Source organism: Vipera ursinii (assembly GCF_947247035.1).
Source record: "Vipera ursinii genome assembly, chromosome: 4".
NCBI lineage: Eukaryota > Metazoa > Chordata > Lepidosauria > Squamata > Viperidae > Vipera > Vipera ursinii.
Window position 1 is genome coordinate 51,368,930 of NC_139514.1, and position 21,073 is coordinate 51,390,002.

At 42.5% G+C, this 21,073-nt stretch overlaps 1 protein-coding gene across 7 annotated transcripts in view; it reads right to left on the reverse strand.

Annotated features, from left to right (window-relative positions):
* Window positions 1–1,803: 1,803 nt before the first annotated feature.
* Window positions 1,804–21,073, reverse strand: part of CRYZL1 (crystallin zeta like 1) — a 32,961-nt gene continuing 13,691 nt past the window's right edge. For all 7 annotated transcript variants that reach the window (XM_083362633.1, XM_083362636.1, XM_083362634.1 and 4 more), the window contains exons 6-13: window positions 19,314–19,382; window positions 17,580–17,713; window positions 16,446–16,557; window positions 14,284–14,382; window positions 12,210–12,328; window positions 11,799–11,904; window positions 9,260–9,305; window positions 1,804–2,827 (exon numbers count right to left, since the gene is read on the reverse strand). In XM_083362633.1, the coding sequence (XP_083218759.1) occupies window positions 2,728–2,827; window positions 9,260–9,305; window positions 11,799–11,904; window positions 12,210–12,328; window positions 14,284–14,382; window positions 16,446–16,557; window positions 17,580–17,713; window positions 19,314–19,382 (785 nt within the window). In that variant the 3' untranslated portion in view covers window positions 1,804–2,727. The remainder of the gene's footprint in view (window positions 2,828–9,259; window positions 9,306–11,798; window positions 11,905–12,209; window positions 12,329–14,283; window positions 14,383–16,445; window positions 16,558–17,579; window positions 17,714–19,313; window positions 19,383–21,073) is intronic.

Here is a 21,073-nt window from a genome sequence, read left to right on the forward strand (position 1 = left end):
TAGTATCGGAATTGAAATGTTCCTTGTCGATCGGTTGTTAGCTGCGTGTCCGACCCATCTGCCCAAGTGCCTAATTCTACTTCAATTTCCTGCATATTAAACTTAATTCAGGCATCATCCAAAGCTTATCAATTCTGGACCAAGATTTATGACTATTAGAATAAAATGCATATTGTGACTTACCTGAGTTCATTTCTCGTCAAATATCTTATGCACCAATTTCCTCTATCATGTTAAAAAAAAGTCTTAGGTAACCTTTTTCTTCCTTATTTCTCTGATTTACTGCTTTTATAGTCTAATGTCCCATCTACTATTGCATTTGTTGTTGTTGTTGTTGTTGTTAGTTGCGAAGTCGTGTCCGACCCATCGCGACCCTATGGACAATGTTCCTCCAGGCCTTCCTGTCCTCTACCATCTTCTGGAGTCCATTTAAGCTCACGCCTCCTGCTTCAGTGACTCCATCCAGCCACCTCATTCTCTGTCCTCCCCTTCTTCTCTTGCCCTCAACCTTTCCCAGCATTAGGCTCTTCTCCAGTGAGTCCTTCCTTCTCATTAGGTGGCCAAAGTATTTGAGTTTTAGCTTCAGGATCTGGCCTTCTAAAGAGCAGTCAGGGTTGATCTCTAGGACTGACCGGTTTGATCGCCTTGCAGTCCAAGGGCCTCACAGGATTCTTCTCCAGCACCATAGTTGTTGTTGTTAGTTGCGAAGTCGTGTCCAACCCATCGCGACCCTATGGACAACGTTCCTTCAGGCCTTCCTGTCCTCTACCATCTTCTGGAGTCCATTTAAGCTCACGCCTACTGCTTCAGTGACTCCATCCAGCCACCTCATTCTCTGCCGTCCCCTTCTTCTCTTGCCCTCAATCTTTCCCAGCATTAGGCTCTTCTCCAGTGAGTCCTTCCTTCTCATTAGATGGCCAAAGTATTTGAGTTTCAACTTCAGGATCTGGCCTTCTAAAGAGCAGTCAGGGTTGATCTCCTCTAGGACCGACCAGTTTGATCCCCTTGCAGTCCAAGGCACTCGCAGGAGTCTTCTCCAGCACCATAGTTCAAAGGCCTCAATTCTTTGGCGCTCAGCCTTTTTTATGGTCCAGCTTTCACTGCCATACATTGCAACTGGGAAGACCATAGCCTTGACTAGACGCAGTTTTGTCTCTGCTTTTTAGTGTGCTGTCTAGATTTGCCATGGCTTTCCTCCCCAGGAGCGTCTTTTAATTTCTTGGCTACAGTCCCCATCTGCGGTGATCTTGGAGCCCAGGAAACTAAAATCTGTCACTATCTCCATTTCTTCCCCATCTATTTGCCAGGAATTGAGAGGGCCGGATGCCATGATCTTGGTTTTCTTAATGTTTAGTTTCAACCCAACTTTTGCACTCTCCTTCTTCACCTGCAACAAGAGGCTATTTAGTTCTTCACTTTCTGCCATTAGAGTGGTATCATCTGCATATCTTAGGTTGTTGATATTTTTTCCGGCAATCTTAATTCCAACTTTTGATTCATCTAGCCCTGCCTTTCTCATGATGTCGATCTAGTATGGTAGAATTACAGCCTTTTCACCCGGGATGCCTTAGTGCAGTGTTTCTCAATCTCGGGCACTTTTAAAAATGTGTGGACTTCAACTCCTTTATTTGTGAGCCGTTCAGAATTGCGTAAGATGGGCGGCAGTATAAATCTTTTACATAATAATTTAATGGGATTTTTGACCACTGAATAAAAAAAATTAATATGCATTTAACTCAATAAAATTGCACAAAGCAAGTCCGGGTCTGTTATAGCATATGCAGAAATAAACATGTATTTAAGTTACAGGTTTCTTCTTTATTTGGTGCAATAGTCCTGATTATTCCAGAATTATATATGTTAAGTGTGATCAGAAATCAAATAAAACATTGCAGATTTAAAACATTAGACACTGTGAAATTCTGTACGCACCTTTGGGGATAAGTATCATATTTCTGCATAAACAAATGCAGGTTTATATTCCCAAATTCTAAAGGACTGAACTTTAAAAGTAGATGTTTGAAAACAGGGAAGACAAATAATACATCCAATTCTTTAAATCTGAATTGGAGACATCTCTTTATTTGTATTGTGAAATGCTTATTTCAATATGCCGTGCTCTTTGTAAATGAAACTGAAGTTGATGTGACAATTCTAATAAAGATAGAAACAAAATGTAGTGACATTTTTAAAAGGAAAAATTACAAAGTTACAACATGTTGCTCATAGTTTCCCATTCACAATTACTGATGGAACATTAAACAAAATACTCAGCCAAACCAAAAACCTAGACTAAGAAGTCTTTTTTGAAAAATCCTGGCGGTTACTTAGATTCATTGTAAATTTGTCCTGATTTCATGCTTTGTATAAACTTGGATCAAACATGTAGTTTTCTGTGACATTATAGAGCAATAATAGGAATCTCCCTTCTTCGGAATGAGCATGCAGTTACCCCCCTCCCTTCAAAATAAAGAAGCCAAATAAAAGAAAGCAGTACACAATAGTCAAAGGTAAGTCCTATGGTTTTTAGACACATGAATTATATCTAAGGCTATAAGGGAGTTCACCTATAGTTATTAAGAACTGTTTCAGATGTGATAGAAGAGTTCAAACTCTTATTCTGTAATAATTTTCAGTAATAATTAATTGGCTGAAAACGATAAATATTTAACAACTATGCAGAATACATGAACTTCACATTTTACAGTTCAAGTTGCCTTAGAAACTTCATAGCTGGACAACTAGTTTTTTTCTTGCTTGATTCTTCTGAACTATTTCCATAGAAACTTTAGCTTCATATAAAGGTACAGGTTTATCCAGATGAGGCCTGAGAACAAAACCAAAAATTATAAATGTACTACATTTAGTTATTTGCTTTCTCCATTACTTCACTCCCTAGCAATCTTTAGGCAGCTTACAGATATTAAGACCCTCCCAAAGTATCAATGGACGCGGTGGCTCAGTGGGTTAGGACGCTGAGCTTGTCGATCAGAAGATCGGCAGTTTGGCGGGTTGAATCCCGAGTGCCGCGTAACAGAGTGAGCGCCTGTTACTCGTCCCAGCTTCTGCCAACCTAGCAGTTCGAAAGCACGTAAAAAAATGCAAGTAGAAAAATAGGGACCACTACGATGGGAAGGTAACAGCGTTCCATGCGCCTTTGGCGTCTAGTCATGCTGGCCACATGACCACAGAGACGTCCTCGGACAAGCGCTGGCTCTTGTTCTGAACCAGCCCTCTTCTGGCCTTGAGTAAGGCAAACCCCTATTCAGAAAGAAGAGACTGGAGAGCGTCCAAGGCTAAAAGGCATCTGCCAAGATTTAATTACGCAGTTAACAAAAACACTAGAGCTTGTCTTCTCAAGCGGAAAAGTTGCTTTCAGCAACCAGCCCCTCCCCAAACACTCCTTTTATAGAGAGCTCAGGGCGTGGTCTCCCTGTGCCTCCTCCCGAGGAGTCCCACAACCTTTCTTTGTTTGTTCCTGCTCGACTGCCTCCTGCGTCGGGCGTCCTTGAACAGGGCCAGCTGTGGGTCATCTTCCTCCGCACTCTCGGGCTCACGCAGCTGAGAAGAGGTCCCCGGCTGAGGGCTCTGCAAAGCCTCCGAACCATCATCAGCCAGTTCGTTTCCCTCCTCCCCCTCGTCTGAGTCATCCGATACATCGGAGCCGACTGTCGGACCCACAGGCTGGCCCTGAGTCACAACACTATCCCGCACTGCAGGGCCCTTCCCCCGGGTCTGCCGATCTGGATGCGGTCGGGATGGGAACTGTTCGTGAAAAGCAGTCACCAACGCAGGGGCATGAACGGCGGTCGCGTCTTCCCATGTGAAGTCCTCCGGCCCGTACCCTTTCCACTCGATCAGGTACTGGAAGCGACCTTTCAGCCAGCGGGAATCCCTGATGCTGGCGACCTCGTACTCGGGGGTGCTGTCGCCATCACGAGGTCCTGATGGGGGAGGTTCCGCTTGGCGAAGTGGACAAGCCAGTTGTTCGGGGACCAACAAGGACCGATGGAAGACGGGGTGCACGCGCAGGGAACGTGGCAGAGTTAAACGATAGGCGACCGGGTTGATGACGGCCTCGACTGGGAACGGTCCAAGGTAACGGTGGTCCAGCTTCCTCGCCGGCCGAGTGGATGGTAGGTTCCTGGTGGACAGCCAGACCCGATCCCCCACCGATAATGGAGGCGTATCCCTTCTCGACCGATCGGCGAACCTCTTGTAGTCGGCCTTGGCCTTCTCCAGCTGCCGTCGCACCAACCGATGGATCGCCTGTAATTCCGCCATGAATTCGTTCGCTGCCGGCTCCGGTGAGTCCACGGGAGAAAGGGGGAAAAACCTGGGGTGATAACCCACGTTGGCCAAGAACGGTGTCATCTGCGTGGAGGTGTGCTGCGAGTTGTTAAAGGCAAACTCGGCTATGGCCAAATAGTCCACCCAATTGTCCTGCTGCAGGTTAACATAGCAGCGCAGATACTGCTCTAAGATGCCGATGACCTTCTCGGTACCCCCGTCGGTCTGAGGATGATGCGCGGACGAGAGGCAAACCTTAATGTCCAACGCCCGCATCAACTCCTGCCAGAAGCGGGCTGTAAACTGGGCCCCCCTATCGGAGACGACCCTATCGGGAAGGCCGTGCAGCCGGAACACCTGTTGGATGAACATGCGACTAGTGGCGCGAGCTGACGGTAAGCCGCGACAGGGGATGAAGTGCGCCATCTTGGTCAACATGTCCACCACCACAAACACTGTCGTGAAGCCGGAGGATGGGGGTAGATCCGTCAGAAAGTCCATGGACACAGCCCCCCAGGGTCTCTTGGGCGTTGGCAAAGGCTGCAGTAAACCAGGCGGGGCCCCTGTCGCTGACTTGGCCTGCCTGCATGGGACGCAGGAGGTGACATAAGACTGGACATCGTGTCGGACTCGGGGCCACCAGAAGGTACGGGAGACCAGGTTCAGAGTCTTGAACAGGCCAAAATGCCCCGCAGCCGGGTTATCATGACATTGGCTGAGGACGAGTCCCCTGAGTGGCCCTCCTGGAACATAGAGCCGGTCATGATAATACAGGAGTCCATCCGTGACCGACCAAGGCGAATCTGGCCCCACCTCTTCCTTCCGCTGAGCCACCCACGCCTCCTGCTGCTGCGCCTCCCGGATCCGAGCCCGTATATCCACCGGCTCCCGCACCGCAGCAAAAGACTCGACGGGGATCACTGTCCTGGGCGGAAGCTTGTCTTCCACTCGGGTGTACTCGGGCTTCCTGGACAGAGCATCCGCTCTCTGGTTGTGCCCGCTTGGTATGTACCGCACCCGGAAGTCAAACCTCGCAAAGAAGAGGGACCACCAGATCTGGCGTTGGTTCAAATTCCGAGCGGTCTGCAGGCTTTCCAGATTCTTGTGGTCCGTCCGGACCTCGATTTGATGCCGCGCCCCCTCCAGATGATGCCTCCAAGCCTCGAACGCCGCCTTGATGGCCAGCAGCTCCTTCTCCCAGATGGTATAGTTGCGCTCCGAGGGGTTCAATTTCCGAGAGTGATACGCGCAAGGGAAAAGGGTACCGTTGGGCGTCGCTGCCTGGAGTAACACGGCCCCAATGGCAATGTCGGAGGCGTCCGCCTCCACGACAAACGGCCGTTGCGGGTCAGGATGCTTCAAGATGGGCTCCTTCATGAAGGCGTCCTTCAAAGCTTGGAACGCCTGTTGTTCGGGGGCGTTCCACTGGAACCGAGTCTTCTTCTGCAGGAGCCGGGTAAGGGGGGCTGTCAAGGCAGCAAAGCCAGGAATGAATGTTCGATAGTAGTTGGCAAATCCAAGAAGTCGCTGAACATCCTTCACGCGACGTGGGGGTTGCCAACTCTGCAACGACTCAACTTTACTCGGTTCCATGGCGATGCCCTCAGGAGAAATGCGGTGACCCAAGAAATCGATGGTCACCTGGTAAAACTGGCACTTCTCCAACTTGGCAAACAGCCGATGTTTCCGGAGGCGCTGCAAGACCTGAAGGAGATGCTGATGATGCGCTTCACGCGACGGGGAGTAAATCAGGATGTCGTCCAGGTAAATCACGACAAACTGGTCCAACAGATCTCGAAAGATGTCGTTCATAAAATGCTGAAACACAGCGGGGGCGTTGGTCAGGCCAAACGGCATCACCGTGTACTCGAAATGTCCATAGCGAGTACCAAACGCCATCTTCCACTCATCACCCGGCCGAACCCTGACGAGGTTGTAAGCTCCACGCAGGTCCAGTTTCGTGAAGATCTTAGCCTCCCGGAGTCGGTCCAAGAGCTCGGGGATGAGGGGCAGCGGGTAGCAGTTACGCACCGTGATGGCGTTGAGTTTCCGGTAGTCACAGCAGAGCCGTAACTCGCCCGACTTCTTTTTGACGAAGAGCACGGGCGCAGACACTGGCAAGGACGAGGGCCGGATGAAACCACGAGCCAAATTCTTTGTCAGGAAGTCCCGCAATGCAGCCAACTCGGGCTCCGACATGGAATACAAACGCCCCACTGGGAGAGGCGCATCAGGAACTAGATCAATGGAACAGTCATAGGGCCTGTGCGGGGGTAATTGGTCCGCCTCTGACTCGCTGAACACATCAGCAAAGTCGGACAGTTCGGGAGGCAAAGAAACTCCTGAGGAGCCCTCCACCTGGCCGGCACAGATATGACGGGTGTGGTCCACGCACTGCAAACTTGGGAAGGTGACCAAGTTCTGAGACCAATAGATCTGTGGATCATGCGCCCGGAGCCACGCCAGTCCCAGGACCACGGGGAAGTGCAGATCCGAAGTGATGTAGAACTGAATGGCCTCCACATGGGAACTGATAGCCATACTCACTGGTTGCGTGGCGGCCGTAATAGGCCCGGACAGGAGCACTCGACCATCAATAGTCTCCACTAGCATGGGCAGATCCACCGGACACTGAGGAACAGCCCATTTGGCCACGAAGGCCGAGTCCATAAAGTTAGTGGTAGCCCCAGAGTCAATTAGGGCATGGACCGGAATCCCCTCTGGCTTGCCAGGAAGGATCAGTCGTGCCTCCAAAATCAAATGCCGTGGAGGTTCACAGGCACCATCGGAATGGCGTCGCTCGGCGTGGTCGTGGTGGGTCGACCGATCTATCACACCGACTAGATTGGGCTCGGGCCGTTTCCCGACAGCAAAGCAGGGGACTTTCTCGGGGCCGGCTTGGTCACTGATGCCCGCTGACGCTTCTTTGGACAAGAAGCAGCCAAATGTCCAGGGTCCCCACAGTAAAAACACAACCCCTCCGATCGTCGTCTGTCCATTTCCGTCACCGATAGACGGGACCTGGCGGCACCCAGCTCCATTGGCTCCTCCCTCTGGACTGGGGGCTCACGCACAACAGGGGCGGCAGGGGTCTGTGGGGTGGCACGGCGACTCTTTCGCTGCTGCAGCCGGGCATCGATCCGCAGACAAAGATGGATCAGCCCATTCAGATCTGAGGGAATGTCCACGCGGGCCAGCTCATCCAACATCTCCTCTGACAAGCCATCCTGAAAGGCATCCACGAGCGCAGCCTCATTCCAGGCGGAATCCTGGCTAAGCAGCCGGAAATCGCTGATATAGGCCTGTAGAGGGCGCTGACCCTGCCTCAAAGCTTTCAGGCGTCGGGTGGCAGTCTGCGCCTTAATCGGGTCCTCGTACATGAGGCGCATATGGTCACAAAACCCCCCAAAGTTATCCAACAAAGGGCTAGGCTGTGCCAACAGAGGCGTGCCCCAACGAGCTGCATCTCCCGACAGAAGGCTCAACACGAATCCCACCTTATCTCGGTCAGTGGGGAAATCAACTGCTCTCACGCTGATAAAAAGCTGGCATTGTCCCAGGAAGGCAGGAAACAGTTCTGGTTTACCAGCAAATTTATCCGGCATAGCTATCTGACATTTCCTCCTGGGTGGGGGTGCAGCATGTACCTGAGCTTGCAGTTGTGCCACCTGAGCTGCCAGCAAAGTGAGTTGCTGGGTGAGCTGGGCATTCTCGGCAAGAAGCTGCTCCATCGTAGTAATAAGGGGTGGGTGGCTGAAAGCAAACTGTTCTGAACCAGCCCTCTTCTGGCCTTGAGTAAGGCAAACCCCTATTCAGAAAGAAGAGACTGGAGAGCGTCCAAGGCTAAAAGGCATCTGCCAAGATTTAATTACGCAGTTAACAAAAACACTAGAGCTTGTCTTCTCAAGCGGAAAAGTTGCTTTCAGCAACCAGCCCCTCCCCAAACACTCCTTTTATAGAGAGCTCAGGGCGTGGTCTCCCTGTGCCTCCTCCCGAGGAGTCCCACAACCTTTCTTTGTTTGTTCCTGCTCGACTGCCTCCTGCGTCGGGCGTCCTTGAACAGGGCCAGCTGTGGGTCATCTTCCTCCGCACTCTCGGGCTCACGCAGCTGAGAAGAGGTCCCCGGCTGAGGGCTCTGCAAAGCCTCCGAACCATCATCAGCCGGTTCGTTTCCCTCCTCCCCCTCGTCTGAGTCATCCGATACATCGGAGCCGACTGTCGGACCCACAGGCTGGCCCTGAGTCACAACAGCTCTTTGGCTTTGAAACGGAGATGAGCACCGGCCCCTAGAGTCGGAAACGACTAGCACGCATGTGCGGGGGAACCTTTACCTTTACCTTTAAAGTATCAATAAATAATACATAACATTAAATTATTAAAATAATACTGGTGGGAGGAATATCTATGAATGTGCACATGGACTGTGAACAAATACAACATCTTGAAAGGCAATTTCCCAGATAATGCATGAATAGTCCATCCTAAGTGGGTTTATTTATTATATGCAGTTTGTCCTAAGAGAAAAATGTACATGTATGATTTTTTGACAACTTCCTAATTTCAGTAATTAGAAAAAGAAATAAGCTCAGAATAGCCTTTACAACGTGGGACATGCCAAGTAGCCTTGTGCAGCTTGTTTTTTTTAACTAGTAGTACATTTCTAGGAATTTCCTCTCCAAAAGAAAGTTTCTGAGCATCTCCAAACTTCATTGCCAATTCCAGCACTTTTGCTGCTCCATTAGTCGCAAAAGATCTCATCAGCACTCCAAGTATTTCTTTGTGGCCCACAAAGATTTTTAAATTGTCAGTGTGGCCCTTTCCCCTTTTGTGTGTTTTGCAGCTCTGATCTAGAATATCTAGGATCTCAAGAGCTAATTGGAGCTGAAGCTTTTAAGTATCATTTTCTCATGTATTTAAAGAAGTTAATCGATGGAATACTTAAATAGTTCAAACACCAATTTGTCCTTACTTGAAAACTCCACTTGATAACTTCTCCATTACATCTTCCAAAATGCGTATAGAAGAGAATAGTCAAGTGAAACAATATATAAAATAGTAGAGCTGTGCCAAGATCTGGGTTTAAAGGAGAAATGTGATTCATAATATGAAACTGTACTCTCATAATATCAAACTGTCAAACTCTACTCTCACAATAACCTTAAATCAAACATGTCACAAAAACAAGGGTACAAATTAACCTATCGAAGAACAATTAAGGAGGAACCTTTTTTCTTTGAAATACAGGTAGTCCTCAACTGATGACTGGTCATTTAATGACCGTTCAAAGTTACAGAGATCCATAAAGCATTTCTGGCCACCGTAAAACATCACTCTAGCCCATCCCCCCCAAATATTATTGAGATTTGTGTTCAGCAGTTTGCTTGTGCTTACAAACAGTTGCCAAGTATCCTGTGAACATGTCGTTGCCATTTGCAATCTTCTCTGCCAGCTTCCCCCAGAAAGACAGAGAAAGTGTAAACTGCTGCCACGAGCCCATGGATTTCTCCTCCCCTCCATGGACACAGGTGAGGAGAATCCTTTGTTGGGCTGCAGAAGCGAAACTCAGATCTTCAGGATCCAAGGTCCACTTCTCTAGCCCAATGAAAGCGATCCTTTCATTAGATCCCGAGGATCCAAGCTCCATTCATGCAACCTGTTTGAGTTCCCTTCTGTGCACAGAGGGGAGCTGCCTGTCTTTCTTCAATGGGAAGCTCAGTTGTGCCATCTGCTTAACGACCTGTGTGATGGCTTCATGACTGCAATTGGGACAGCTATGATTGCAGTTGTTGAACAAAGCAGTCACACGACTGTCTCACTTAATGACCACTTTGCTCAACACTGAGATTCCTATTCCAATTGTGGTTGTAAGCTGAGGAGTACCTGTACAAGCATTCAGTGAGCAGCAAGGCCTTCAGGGAGATGGGAGTGGAGAGAGAAAGCAATTATTTTATTGTTTCTAACATGCATTTATATGCTTTCACTGAACATGTATTCCTAAGCTTGGCGGAACTCACTAGTCCAGGGGTAGGCAACCTTGGCTCTTTTATGACTCGTGGACTCCAACTTCCAGAATTCCTGAGCCAGCATGGCTGGCTCAGGAATTCTGGGAGTTGAAGTCCACTTATCATAAAAGAGCCAAGGTTGCCTACCCCTGCGCTAGTCCAATGTTTCCCAAAGCTTTCCAAAACTGCTTACCAGACAGTGCTTTTTATCCAATGTACTTAAGTCAATTTAATATCCCTGTTCTAATTGGACAATGGGTTCAGGTGTTGTTACCCAAAGAAAAACTACTACTTCCCAAATTTGAGTAATTTACCCAGGTTTGGGAAGCACTGCATTAGTTTATACTAATGTTTCATAATTAAATAAGGTCTTTACACACAGTTAAGGAATGGCTGTCAAAATAAATCCCTTCCTACTGTAAAGACTTTTCAGTGAAAAGTTGTCCAAGTATTTCTATGAAAGAAAATACAATTAAATGAAATGTCATAGTATTTAGTTTTTCTACTGTATGTTAAATGATTTAAAATATGGAGGGAATGATGGAACAATTGAAAAGAAAATAAGCAAAATATTTATGTTCGTGATTAAGTAAAAAAACACTTGGTCTGATTCTATATGTTATGGGTTTCAACAGTAGCTATGAAGACAATAAACACTTTGACGATGTTAAAATAAAAACACACATAATATTTGCCTGACCATTTTGCTTGGCGATGTAATTATAAATATTTCACAAATAATTAAATAGTTAAAATTATTTAAATTGAAAACATCAGCGTGAATAATACTATTTATGTTGCACTGCAGGTAGTCCTTGATTTATGATCATAATTGGGACTGGAATTTTGGTTGCTAAGTAATGTAGTCATTAAGCAAGTCATCATGAAATGGGATTTGATTTTACAACCATTTTTATTTTGGTAGTTAAGAGAATCATATGATCGCTAATTGAATCACACAGTCATTAAGCAATTCCAACTTTCTTAATTTGCTTTTCAGAAGCCAGCTGTGAAGGTTTCAAATTGCTTTCACCCGACCTCAAGATGCTGCAACTGTTGTAAGTGCAAACAAGTACCAAATGCCCAAACAATGATTATGTGACTTTGGGGATGATGCAACATTCATAACTTTGATGACGAGTTGTAGGCCAATTTTTCCAAGGCTGCCATAACTTTAAACTGTCGTTAAATGAATGATCATAAGTCAAGCATTGCAATTCAATTATTTTTACTCCCACCCTTAAAGGATGTGTCTTAGAGGACAGATACTTAAGGGACCACTTCTTTGTTATTCTTCCTATCTGGCTAGTAATATTTGGCAAACGCTGCATGCTCTGGATCCCATCAACAAAGGAATGTCATGTTGTGAGACACGAGATGTTTTTCTGCAGCCGTCTCTGCCAGCTAAATATGGAGACTAACCTCACAATCAATACAAAATGTGATATATAGATACTGATATATAAATACAATAAAATGATGTAATAGATGTAACAGAAAGGATATATAGATATTTTCCTTGTTGCATACTTGACAAGTTCCAAATTTCATCATTCAGAAAAGAAACCGAAGCACCTTTCAGGAAAAGATATCGACAATCTGGAGGATCCAACTTTAAAAAAGGGAAAAATAGTGAAGCTACATTACTTAGAATAAAAATAGCATAAACAAGGAACATTAGCTGATGGTTAACAAAAGTTTTTGCTAAGAGAGAGTATCATTTTAAACATCTATATTATTATTTATTCCAAAAATATAAGACTAGGATGACATATAATGCCTGCTAGATACAGTATATTAGAATTTCAACTTCCGTATCATCTGGGAATTTATGGAAATTAAAGTCCAATGCAGTTGGAAAATACCAGACCAGGAAAGGCTGGTCTAACTATAATTGTTTTAGAAGTTTCTTCTTACCTGAAGATTTTTTTCAGTTGTAATCCAGTGGCCTCCAGCACTAAGTAACGTAATGATGTCATGCTTGTGGGGTAGCAGTTGTTGTGAAGTTGTTTCACTGTCTTTATTATGCAGTCTCACTAAAAATAAATTAAAAACACTTTCTAAAAATGGAAGATGAGAAAGAACTGAAAAGATGTGCATATCAATAAATTCATATTTTTTCAGGATGCAGTTTTTCTTTGTACTGATTAACCTTGGCTTCTTTTAAGGATCTTTGTTTTTTTACTCTACCAGGGTAGAGTATATAGCTCTATTTCAATCTATACTGTGTTAGTATATAAAGTGCTCTGAAGTGCCACTGGTACAAATGCACTACTGTACCTTTTTTAATATTGTTTTCCAAGAAAGATCTTGTGCTTTTTCATTGCTTATAAGAAAATATCACAGTCAAAAGGCGAAAAGTACAGGAGTGAACTGGTTTAATTCTCTTGGCAGTGTCTTTTCCGGAGCTATGACTATTGCTAGAATAACTGCAGAATAGCAAAGACAAATTCTGCTTTCAGAAGATTCTCCTCTACTATATGGGAACATTGAGGAATCAGCTCAGCAACAAAACTGAAGATGTATAGAGCTGTGATACTTATTATCCTTCTGTATGCCCATGAACGTGAACTGTGTATTGAAGGCACGCAAAACAGTTCAACTATTTCCAAAGGACTTTTTTTATCCTATTATTATTATTATTATTATTATTATTATTATTATTATTATTATTATTATTATTATTATTTATTGTTGTTGTCTGAACATGACAAACATACATATTCTTTTCTTCTCCTATTTTCCCCACATCGATGTAGGGAACAACATTTGTGTAAGATGGGTTGGCAGAGAGAGAATAACTGGCCCAAAGTCTCCAAGACAGCTTTCGTGTCTAGAGCAGCTCTAGAACTCAAAACCTCCAGGTTTATACGCTGGTGTCAGGCACAGGAAGTTGGGAGTCAGGATACGAGTTCGAAAGCACTGTGAGTTTATTTCATGCTACCTGTACACAAGGATCTGATCTACTAATGGTCAAGGAATTGGCGCCAGATACGAGCCAATGGACTTCAAGTGGGGGGGGGGGCTGGACTTAGGTCTTTTTACAGGAGCACAGAGACTTCAACCTGATGATGTGTTTGACCCTGAACTGGGCTCAGCCTGGTCATGTCCTACAGCTGGTGCTTTAACCACCAAAATGGCTCTTTGTAGACTATTTGTTTTTGCTGGATTATTACGCATCAGATGGCAAGACAAGGTTTCAACACTGATGTCAACACTGCTAACATGGAATGTTCTTGCTTGGCAAGAGATGAAGCAGCAGCCATTTCATATGTTAAACTTGTGTATTGCTTTAAGAGATAGGGTTAAGGCTGGGAGGAGGGAGGAGGAGGATTGTGCCTCAAGGCCATCTGAAATGAAAGAAGATAAGAACTTGGCGGGTTGTCTAACGGAAGGGAAACTGATTCTTTAAATTAATTGGAGAATATGATTAATGACAAAATTAGAAAGGTGGAGAATTGTGTTTAATATATTGTGCAAGGGGGGGGCCGGAGATTTGAGATTCCAGCTTCCTTCGAGCAAGCATTTGCCGGTGCATTAGGCTAAATAAAGGACTTTTAAGGTAAACAATGCCTCCGAGTCACTTGAAAAGCCCGTGTCGGAAATTTGACAACTGAAGTGTCAACCAGACCATATCTAACTTCAAACTCCATGTCATCCTTATGCTAGATGAGCGCCTGCCCAAAAGCTCCTTTTGGGGAAACTCTCAGCCTTCCTAGGTAAACCAGAAGGAAACATGACTGGGTGAGCTCTATCTACTTTACTGTAAGGCTGCATTAAGAGAATCTTGCAAGGCTGAAGGTACAAACTTCCTGCCATCACTTTTAAAATCATCTGATTCAATTAGGGTGGATCCTTCCTAAGTTTGTTTCCGTGGCTTTATTAAACGGCAAGTTCTAACAGAGTTTATATAATTTTAACCACAGGATATATATTGTACTAAAAAATGTGCTTCTCTAGGTTGAATCATCCTGGCAGAATAATTACAGACCTCCTGCATCAATGATGATATCCATTCCTAGACCACCTGTCTCCTCTAAGCAACTTTCTGTCAGGTCGTATTTTCCATTTGAGACATCGATAATCCGAACTGAATGGGTGGGAAGATAAAATACAATAAATATATTAGACATAGGTTGTTTTAAAAAATCGATCCAAACACCAATATGCATAAAAGAGAAGAACAGTGTCTTTTGTTAAAAGATTTACAGTTAATGTAGGTAAGAAATAACCAGTTATCAAAAGCTTAGGGCTGCTCCTTCTCAACACAGTAAATGGGCCAGACAAAAGTTGTATATCCTTGCTCTTTGGGATTTCCTGATTTTTTTTATATATGCTATTCGGGAAGCATATAAAGGAGTTCCAAGGAGAAACCAGTAACAACAGTTACCTTTTATGAAAACTCCTTACGAGACATAAAAATAAGCCCCCAACCAAAACATGAACAAAAGCAGAAAGCAAAACACATCACAAAAGACAACTGCAAAAAGATAGGTAAAAATGACTTTGCTTTCAAATCATATATTAAAGCTTGTGCACATGGAATCAAATTGATAAGATCTTTCCACACTGTCAATAGAGAGCCAACTCAAAGGTTAAGTGTACACTTTTAGTAGAGGGCTGGCAGAGTAACAACTGGCATATAAAACGAGAGCTCTCCAGAGCTTGCCTACAGAAATTGCTCGTTGTTGTTGTTTTTTACTTCACCCCCCCCCACCTTGCAGAGTAGTGAGATTAGAGAGGAAGGGATTACAAGAGAGTAAGCAGGCATGCAATGGGAATATCCTGGGCTCTTTTCAGGGAATGCTCCTGGCTGCTGGCATCAGCACAATGTAGACTGACTATGATGGCAGTCACAAGACACAGGGATACTGCAAAGATGATAAATGCAACATTGGTTGTAAAGTTATTTTTTTTCAGCACTAGTGTAACTTCAAATGGTCACAGAATGAGGCACTCAGTAAGCAAGGACTACCTGTACTGCTACATACCTCCCAAAGCATCGGTGGCATTCTAGTACTGTTGTTATATTGCAAACAAGAAATGCATGCTTTCAGGCCTCAAAGATGATCTTTCTTTTAGGGAAAGATATATTTTATTTTTGAGCTTGCAATGTTACAGAAAATATTGCATGCAACCATAAGTCCACCATAAGTAAACTTGGAAGGTCATTAAGTCTAAGGTTGCTACACTAAATCTGAAAAGCCAAGACAAAAGATAAATATTAAAATTAAATAAAAGATGGAAAAGATGAACGCTGCATATTATGTACAGTTCTCATTAAATTCTGTGAGCTTTTACAATTCTGGGTTCCTAAGTTTTTATTAGAATATTGCAAATTTCCCATCATTGGGTATTACTGTAATAATTAGAAACAACTTCTTACATAGCAGAAATTTACCTAAAATTATAATCCAAGTCTACACAATGTAACCTCTCAAATTTTGACACCCTTTCCATTATTCCAGGCATGTCAAACTGCCGGCCCGTGGGCCAGATGCGTCATGCTGAAACTGTGCCCACCCCATTGCCGGCAATGGGGAAAAAATCACGATACGTCGTGCGACGTCAAGTGATGTCGCAAGTTTGACATGCCTGCATTATTCTTTCCCTGGCAGAGACCAGATCAGAATGTTTCCAAAATTACTTTGGCCATCTAATGAGAAGGAAGGACTCACTGGAGAAGAGCCTAATGCTGGGAAAGATTGAGGGCAATAGAAGAAGGGGACGACAGAGAATGTGGTGGCTGGATGGAGTCACTGAAGCAGTAGGCGTGAGCTTAAATGGACTCCAGAAGATGGTAGAGGACAGGAAGGCCTGGAGGAACATTGTCCATAGGGTCGCGAAGGGTCGGACATGACTTCGCAACTAACAACAACAACAATGCTGCATATCGACAAAATTTAGTCAGTAAAGTTAACATATATAGTTTACATTATGGGTGATTCTGAGCAGATGCTAAAATGTTGGTAATGTATGGGCATAAATGTAGGATGTATCTGAAAGATATAGTTTGGATAGATGATGTAGAATAATACACTATTTCAGTTTCCTAGATGCCAACCCTTACGAGCTTAGGAACATTTATAAATTTAAAAAATGGTTTGAATTAGGTTTTTTCCATGCAGTTTAGTATAAAACAATTTAACTTACCTACAGGAGGAACAGTCCTCTCCAGACACTGTTTGTCTTCAAGATTATACACAGTAGAAATCACTTTAGCTCCTCTGTGTCGTGCTAACTGAATAGCTATTGTACCAAATGGCTATAGAAAAAATAAAATGGTTATGTACTTGTATTTATACATCTATATCTAGCTGCATTAGATCCTATTGGGAAAAAAGTATTTCAAATCCTACATTCAGTGTAAAAAAATCTTAGACTTACAGTATGTGTTTACTTTTCTGCTTTACCTGAACTTCAGAAACCTTGAAATTTATACTTTTCTTCATTTTTAGCAGCATAAAAGATGCCTTGAGAAATGTTTCTGCATGACATGCTAGCAAAAGAAAACCTACACGTTATCCAGAACCTAGTTCCATTGTTCCAAAAATTCAGTTAAAATCTTTTTTTCCTGTTATCACTCATTGGTTTTAATCCTGTATTCTGGGGCAGCACAGAATAAGCCTTCTCCGTCTTTTTAACGTGTCAGCTCTTCAATATTTAAAAAAGCACTAGAATGATTTTACTTTTATCTTCTCCAAAGTAAATATGCCCTGTTCCTTCAACTTTTCCCCATTGGAATAATTTTTCTTAGCTCTGAATATTTTCAAAAATGATTATCAGGTGACACGTTATTCAAAAATCTATAAGTATAATTCAAAAATCTTATTGGTAAGTTGAATTACTGCATCCCATTCCAGTGCTGTACTTGATTTTCTGTATTGCTTAGCAACAGAAATACCTGTACTATATTTTGCTTGGCTGAAATGCAACGGTAAGAAATACAATGTTGTAGAAATTAGTGGAATTTAGTTTTTGGTGAAAAAAAGCATGCCAGATTTCACTGGAATTTACAGAATCATCCTATAATAGTCCTCTCCATAGCCAAATAAGATATTAGTAGCCTATTTCTCCCCCCCCCAATTCATTTAAGTAGCAGAGATTGAGGCATTGCTTAGGTGTTCATTTAAGTAGCACAGACTAAGGTGATCATTTGGAAAAAAGAACAAGAACAATTCCAGTTGTGTGAACAGAAGGCTGCTTGAACAGCATTGGAGTTAACCCATTGAATCTATTTCTAATAGTTTTCAGTATTCTGAAGTTCAATGGCATTTTTATACATACACTTGCACCATCCATTATCAACACGTTCTTTCCATCAGAAACATAAGAGAGATAATGTAGAGCTGTATATGCACGAAGACCGTCATGAATGGTCCCAGCTGATTCAATCCAGGAGATTTTTTCAGGCTTCTGAACTGTTTCACAAAGAATAAAGTTTGGTGATAGACTTTATAGCAGTGTTGAAGCGTACAGATGGTCCTTGACTAACAATTATTGGTTTAGTGATCAAAGTTTCAACGGCACTGGAAAAAAGTGACTTATGTCCATTTTTCACACATATGACCGTTGCTGCATCCCTATGGCCACGGGATCAACATTTGGATGCTTGTCAACTAGCATGTATTTATGCCAATTGCAGTGTCCCAGGGTCACGTGATCACCTTTTGCGACCTTCTGACAAGCAAAGTCAATGGGCAACTGAGATTCAGTTAACAACTGTGCCAAGAAAGGTCATAAAATGGAACAAAACTGACACTTTACAATTGTCTTGCTTAGCAATTGGGGCTCAATTGTAGTAAGTCGAGGACTACCTATATATTGATCTAAACTAAAAAATAAAATAAAATGAAATATTCAATTTGCTATACCTATGAAATCATTATCACACAAAAGTATTCAACATCTTCCCATCTCCATTTGTTTCTCTATTAACCATCTGATATATTGGCTTTAGCTGAGACGAGTTTTTAGAATAATGTTGATCTGACAATGATAAATGTCAAGGCATGAACATTTGAAAAAATAATCAAAAGTAATTGAGTAAATTGTTTTATAAAACAACAATTTGTATTATTATTGATTAAATTGTGTTGAGTGCTAAGTTAGGCTTAAAATATGTACGTTAAGAAATAATACAGTTTAACATTGAGAATCTAGAAGTTACATTCAAAATTTAATATGAAATTTGACTGGAGATGTTCCAAACCAGTTTCAAAATGATAGAAATATAAGGGCAAACTGAAATCCAGGTATTATGCAAACCTATGCATGCCATCTGACTATATGAAACTTCATATTTGCCTGTAAATTCTATATATTTATATGATTTGCAGTATATACAACACTTACAAATCTCCAAAGATAGCTCCAAATCGAAATGCAAATATTTCCATATTTCAAAGCAAACCTTTGTAATGGGGCACATTTTCCAACTGCAGAATAAATTTTGCAATTGAAATTTTATATATTTTATGAATTGGGCATGTTTTGCAATGTGGAAGATTTCCAAATATGATTTTCCACAATATATTAAAGTTACCATGGTTGAGCATAGTGTATATAATAATAATAATAACCTTAATTCCAGACCCAACTCAATGTTCTGTTTCCCCGCCCCCTTGTGATTTTTGGGAAGGACAAAGGGAAGATTTGGCTATTTTCCTTCTTAATAGTTAGTAAATGCTTCCATAAGAAACCAAGAACATCTTAGAATAACATATTAAGAAAACCTAGGATGAAATGCTTGCTTTTACACTTTCAGGGTTAGTCAGAAGGAAGAGTGAGTGAAGTAATAAGAGAAGTTTAGCAGAAACAGATGACTCAGCTTTTGTAGTTTCTGTTTAAAGAGAATGATAACTACTGCTACCATTATTTAAGTCAAATGATAAAGTTTTGATCTAAGATGATAATATTTTCGCATTAAACAAGGTTTATTCACAAACTGAACAATTTTTGAGTACGTTAGGCAGTTACATTTCAGAAATAGTAATGTATTACTGTTTTCTACCTACATACCTAAATAATGCTCATGAACTAGAATCTCTTCACACACTCCAGATTCTTCTGAGTCCAATGGTAAAATTCCTATGAAAACAGGATTTCCTCCAGCTTAAGACAAGAGTACAATCAGCTGAACAACACATCCAAGCACAATCATTGACCTGCACACCTTTGAATTCCATGTAATGCACCTGAATGTGAATAGCCAAGAAGCTTAGTGTGATTTGCCCCTGATGTAGACATAAATAATCTGAATCAAAAATGCAGCATTTTGTCCTTTCTTAAATAACCGTGTTCTGTAAAATAACACATTAAAATAAAACATAGAGTACAATTAAAAAACACTCTTATAAAAATCGTTATTATGGGAGGGGGTGCTTCTGTGATCATAAAATAGCGCTCCATGAATGTGAGCCAATCATAATCCCAAATTCCAGAAGACAAACTAGTGAGATGGTGGTCTCCGTTCATCTATCTTTCCAGGATTTTCTCTACCACTTCTTTACCTTTACGTTTTATTAAAAGAAGGTGGGCCAACAAATCACCAGACTGCAGTCACTATTTTTTAAAAATGCCTATTTGATGTGGCAACTTTCACGTTTTTTAACTGAAATAATCTAAAGCAGATGCCACACAGAGTTTACAAGGACATAAGGAGCCATGGTCATCTAGTTTCTCATCTTTGGTTTAAGACTAACAGTCTGCAGTGATTCTTAATATTTGAAGAAGAATAAATATTAAGAAAGCTCCAGATGGGCTATAATGCTGCTTCTTTCCATGTTTCTCCCTTGTATACATACATCTATGCACTGACTTTGAGGCTTTTGCAAGATTAGTTTAGGGCCTTTTTCCTATATTTGTCTTGCTTCTCCATCATTAAAGATTGCTGTCATTTGAAGTATTTTTATAGCATTTGCTTCAGTCTCATAGGCACACATTATTTTGATTAACGTACCTCTTAACTTGGAATGAATTTTTTTTAATAAAAACAGATCCCTAACGCAATTGGATGCAAATGACAAATTACTATAAAGTGATTGTCACAATCTTTGATTTCTTTCCCTGCAGACAAGGAATTCAGTTTTTCAGATTTTTTCCAATAGAGAGAAGTTCAATACTTTCTTTCCTTGTCAGCATTTTATTGCAAAACTTTAGCCTTCCCACATAATTATAGTATGGGGAAAAATTGGGCAAAAAAAGGTAATATAGGTACGTTAGAAGGGAGAATTATCGATAAAGCTAAGGCCAGGGAGGAAAGTAACAAAATTTCTCCACTGTGCTCCAAGATTATTATACAAATCCAACAATCCAGCTATGAACAAAACATACAGTAATGGGTATTTGCTGGTAGGACTGAATGTGCTGGTATTAAAGAACTATGTCTTCTTGAAGCTCAGGACAGCTGATCTCCTTTTGCGAGCTGAGAAGGCATGTATATGCCTATATATATGTTGGAGTTGTTGCCAGTAAATGTCTATGGAGATTCTCAATCATCCAGGTCATGGTTGTCCCAAAAGTGTTTTTTTTCCAAAAGGTAACTGGACTCTTGTTTTTTCTTTGAAAAGTTTCACTTTTCATCCAAGAAGCTTCTTCAGTTCTGACTGACTGGTGAGGGATGGAACAATTTATATTCTTTGCAGTCGTCTGGTTGTTAGCACTCTAAGGGTTGGTCATTAGCTTTCTGAGAGTCAGCGAAGCCACTTGGGGGTTGACCTTTAGCTTGGTGGTATAGGATTCTGATTCTCCCAGTCTGTGATCCAGTGGATGATGAGAAT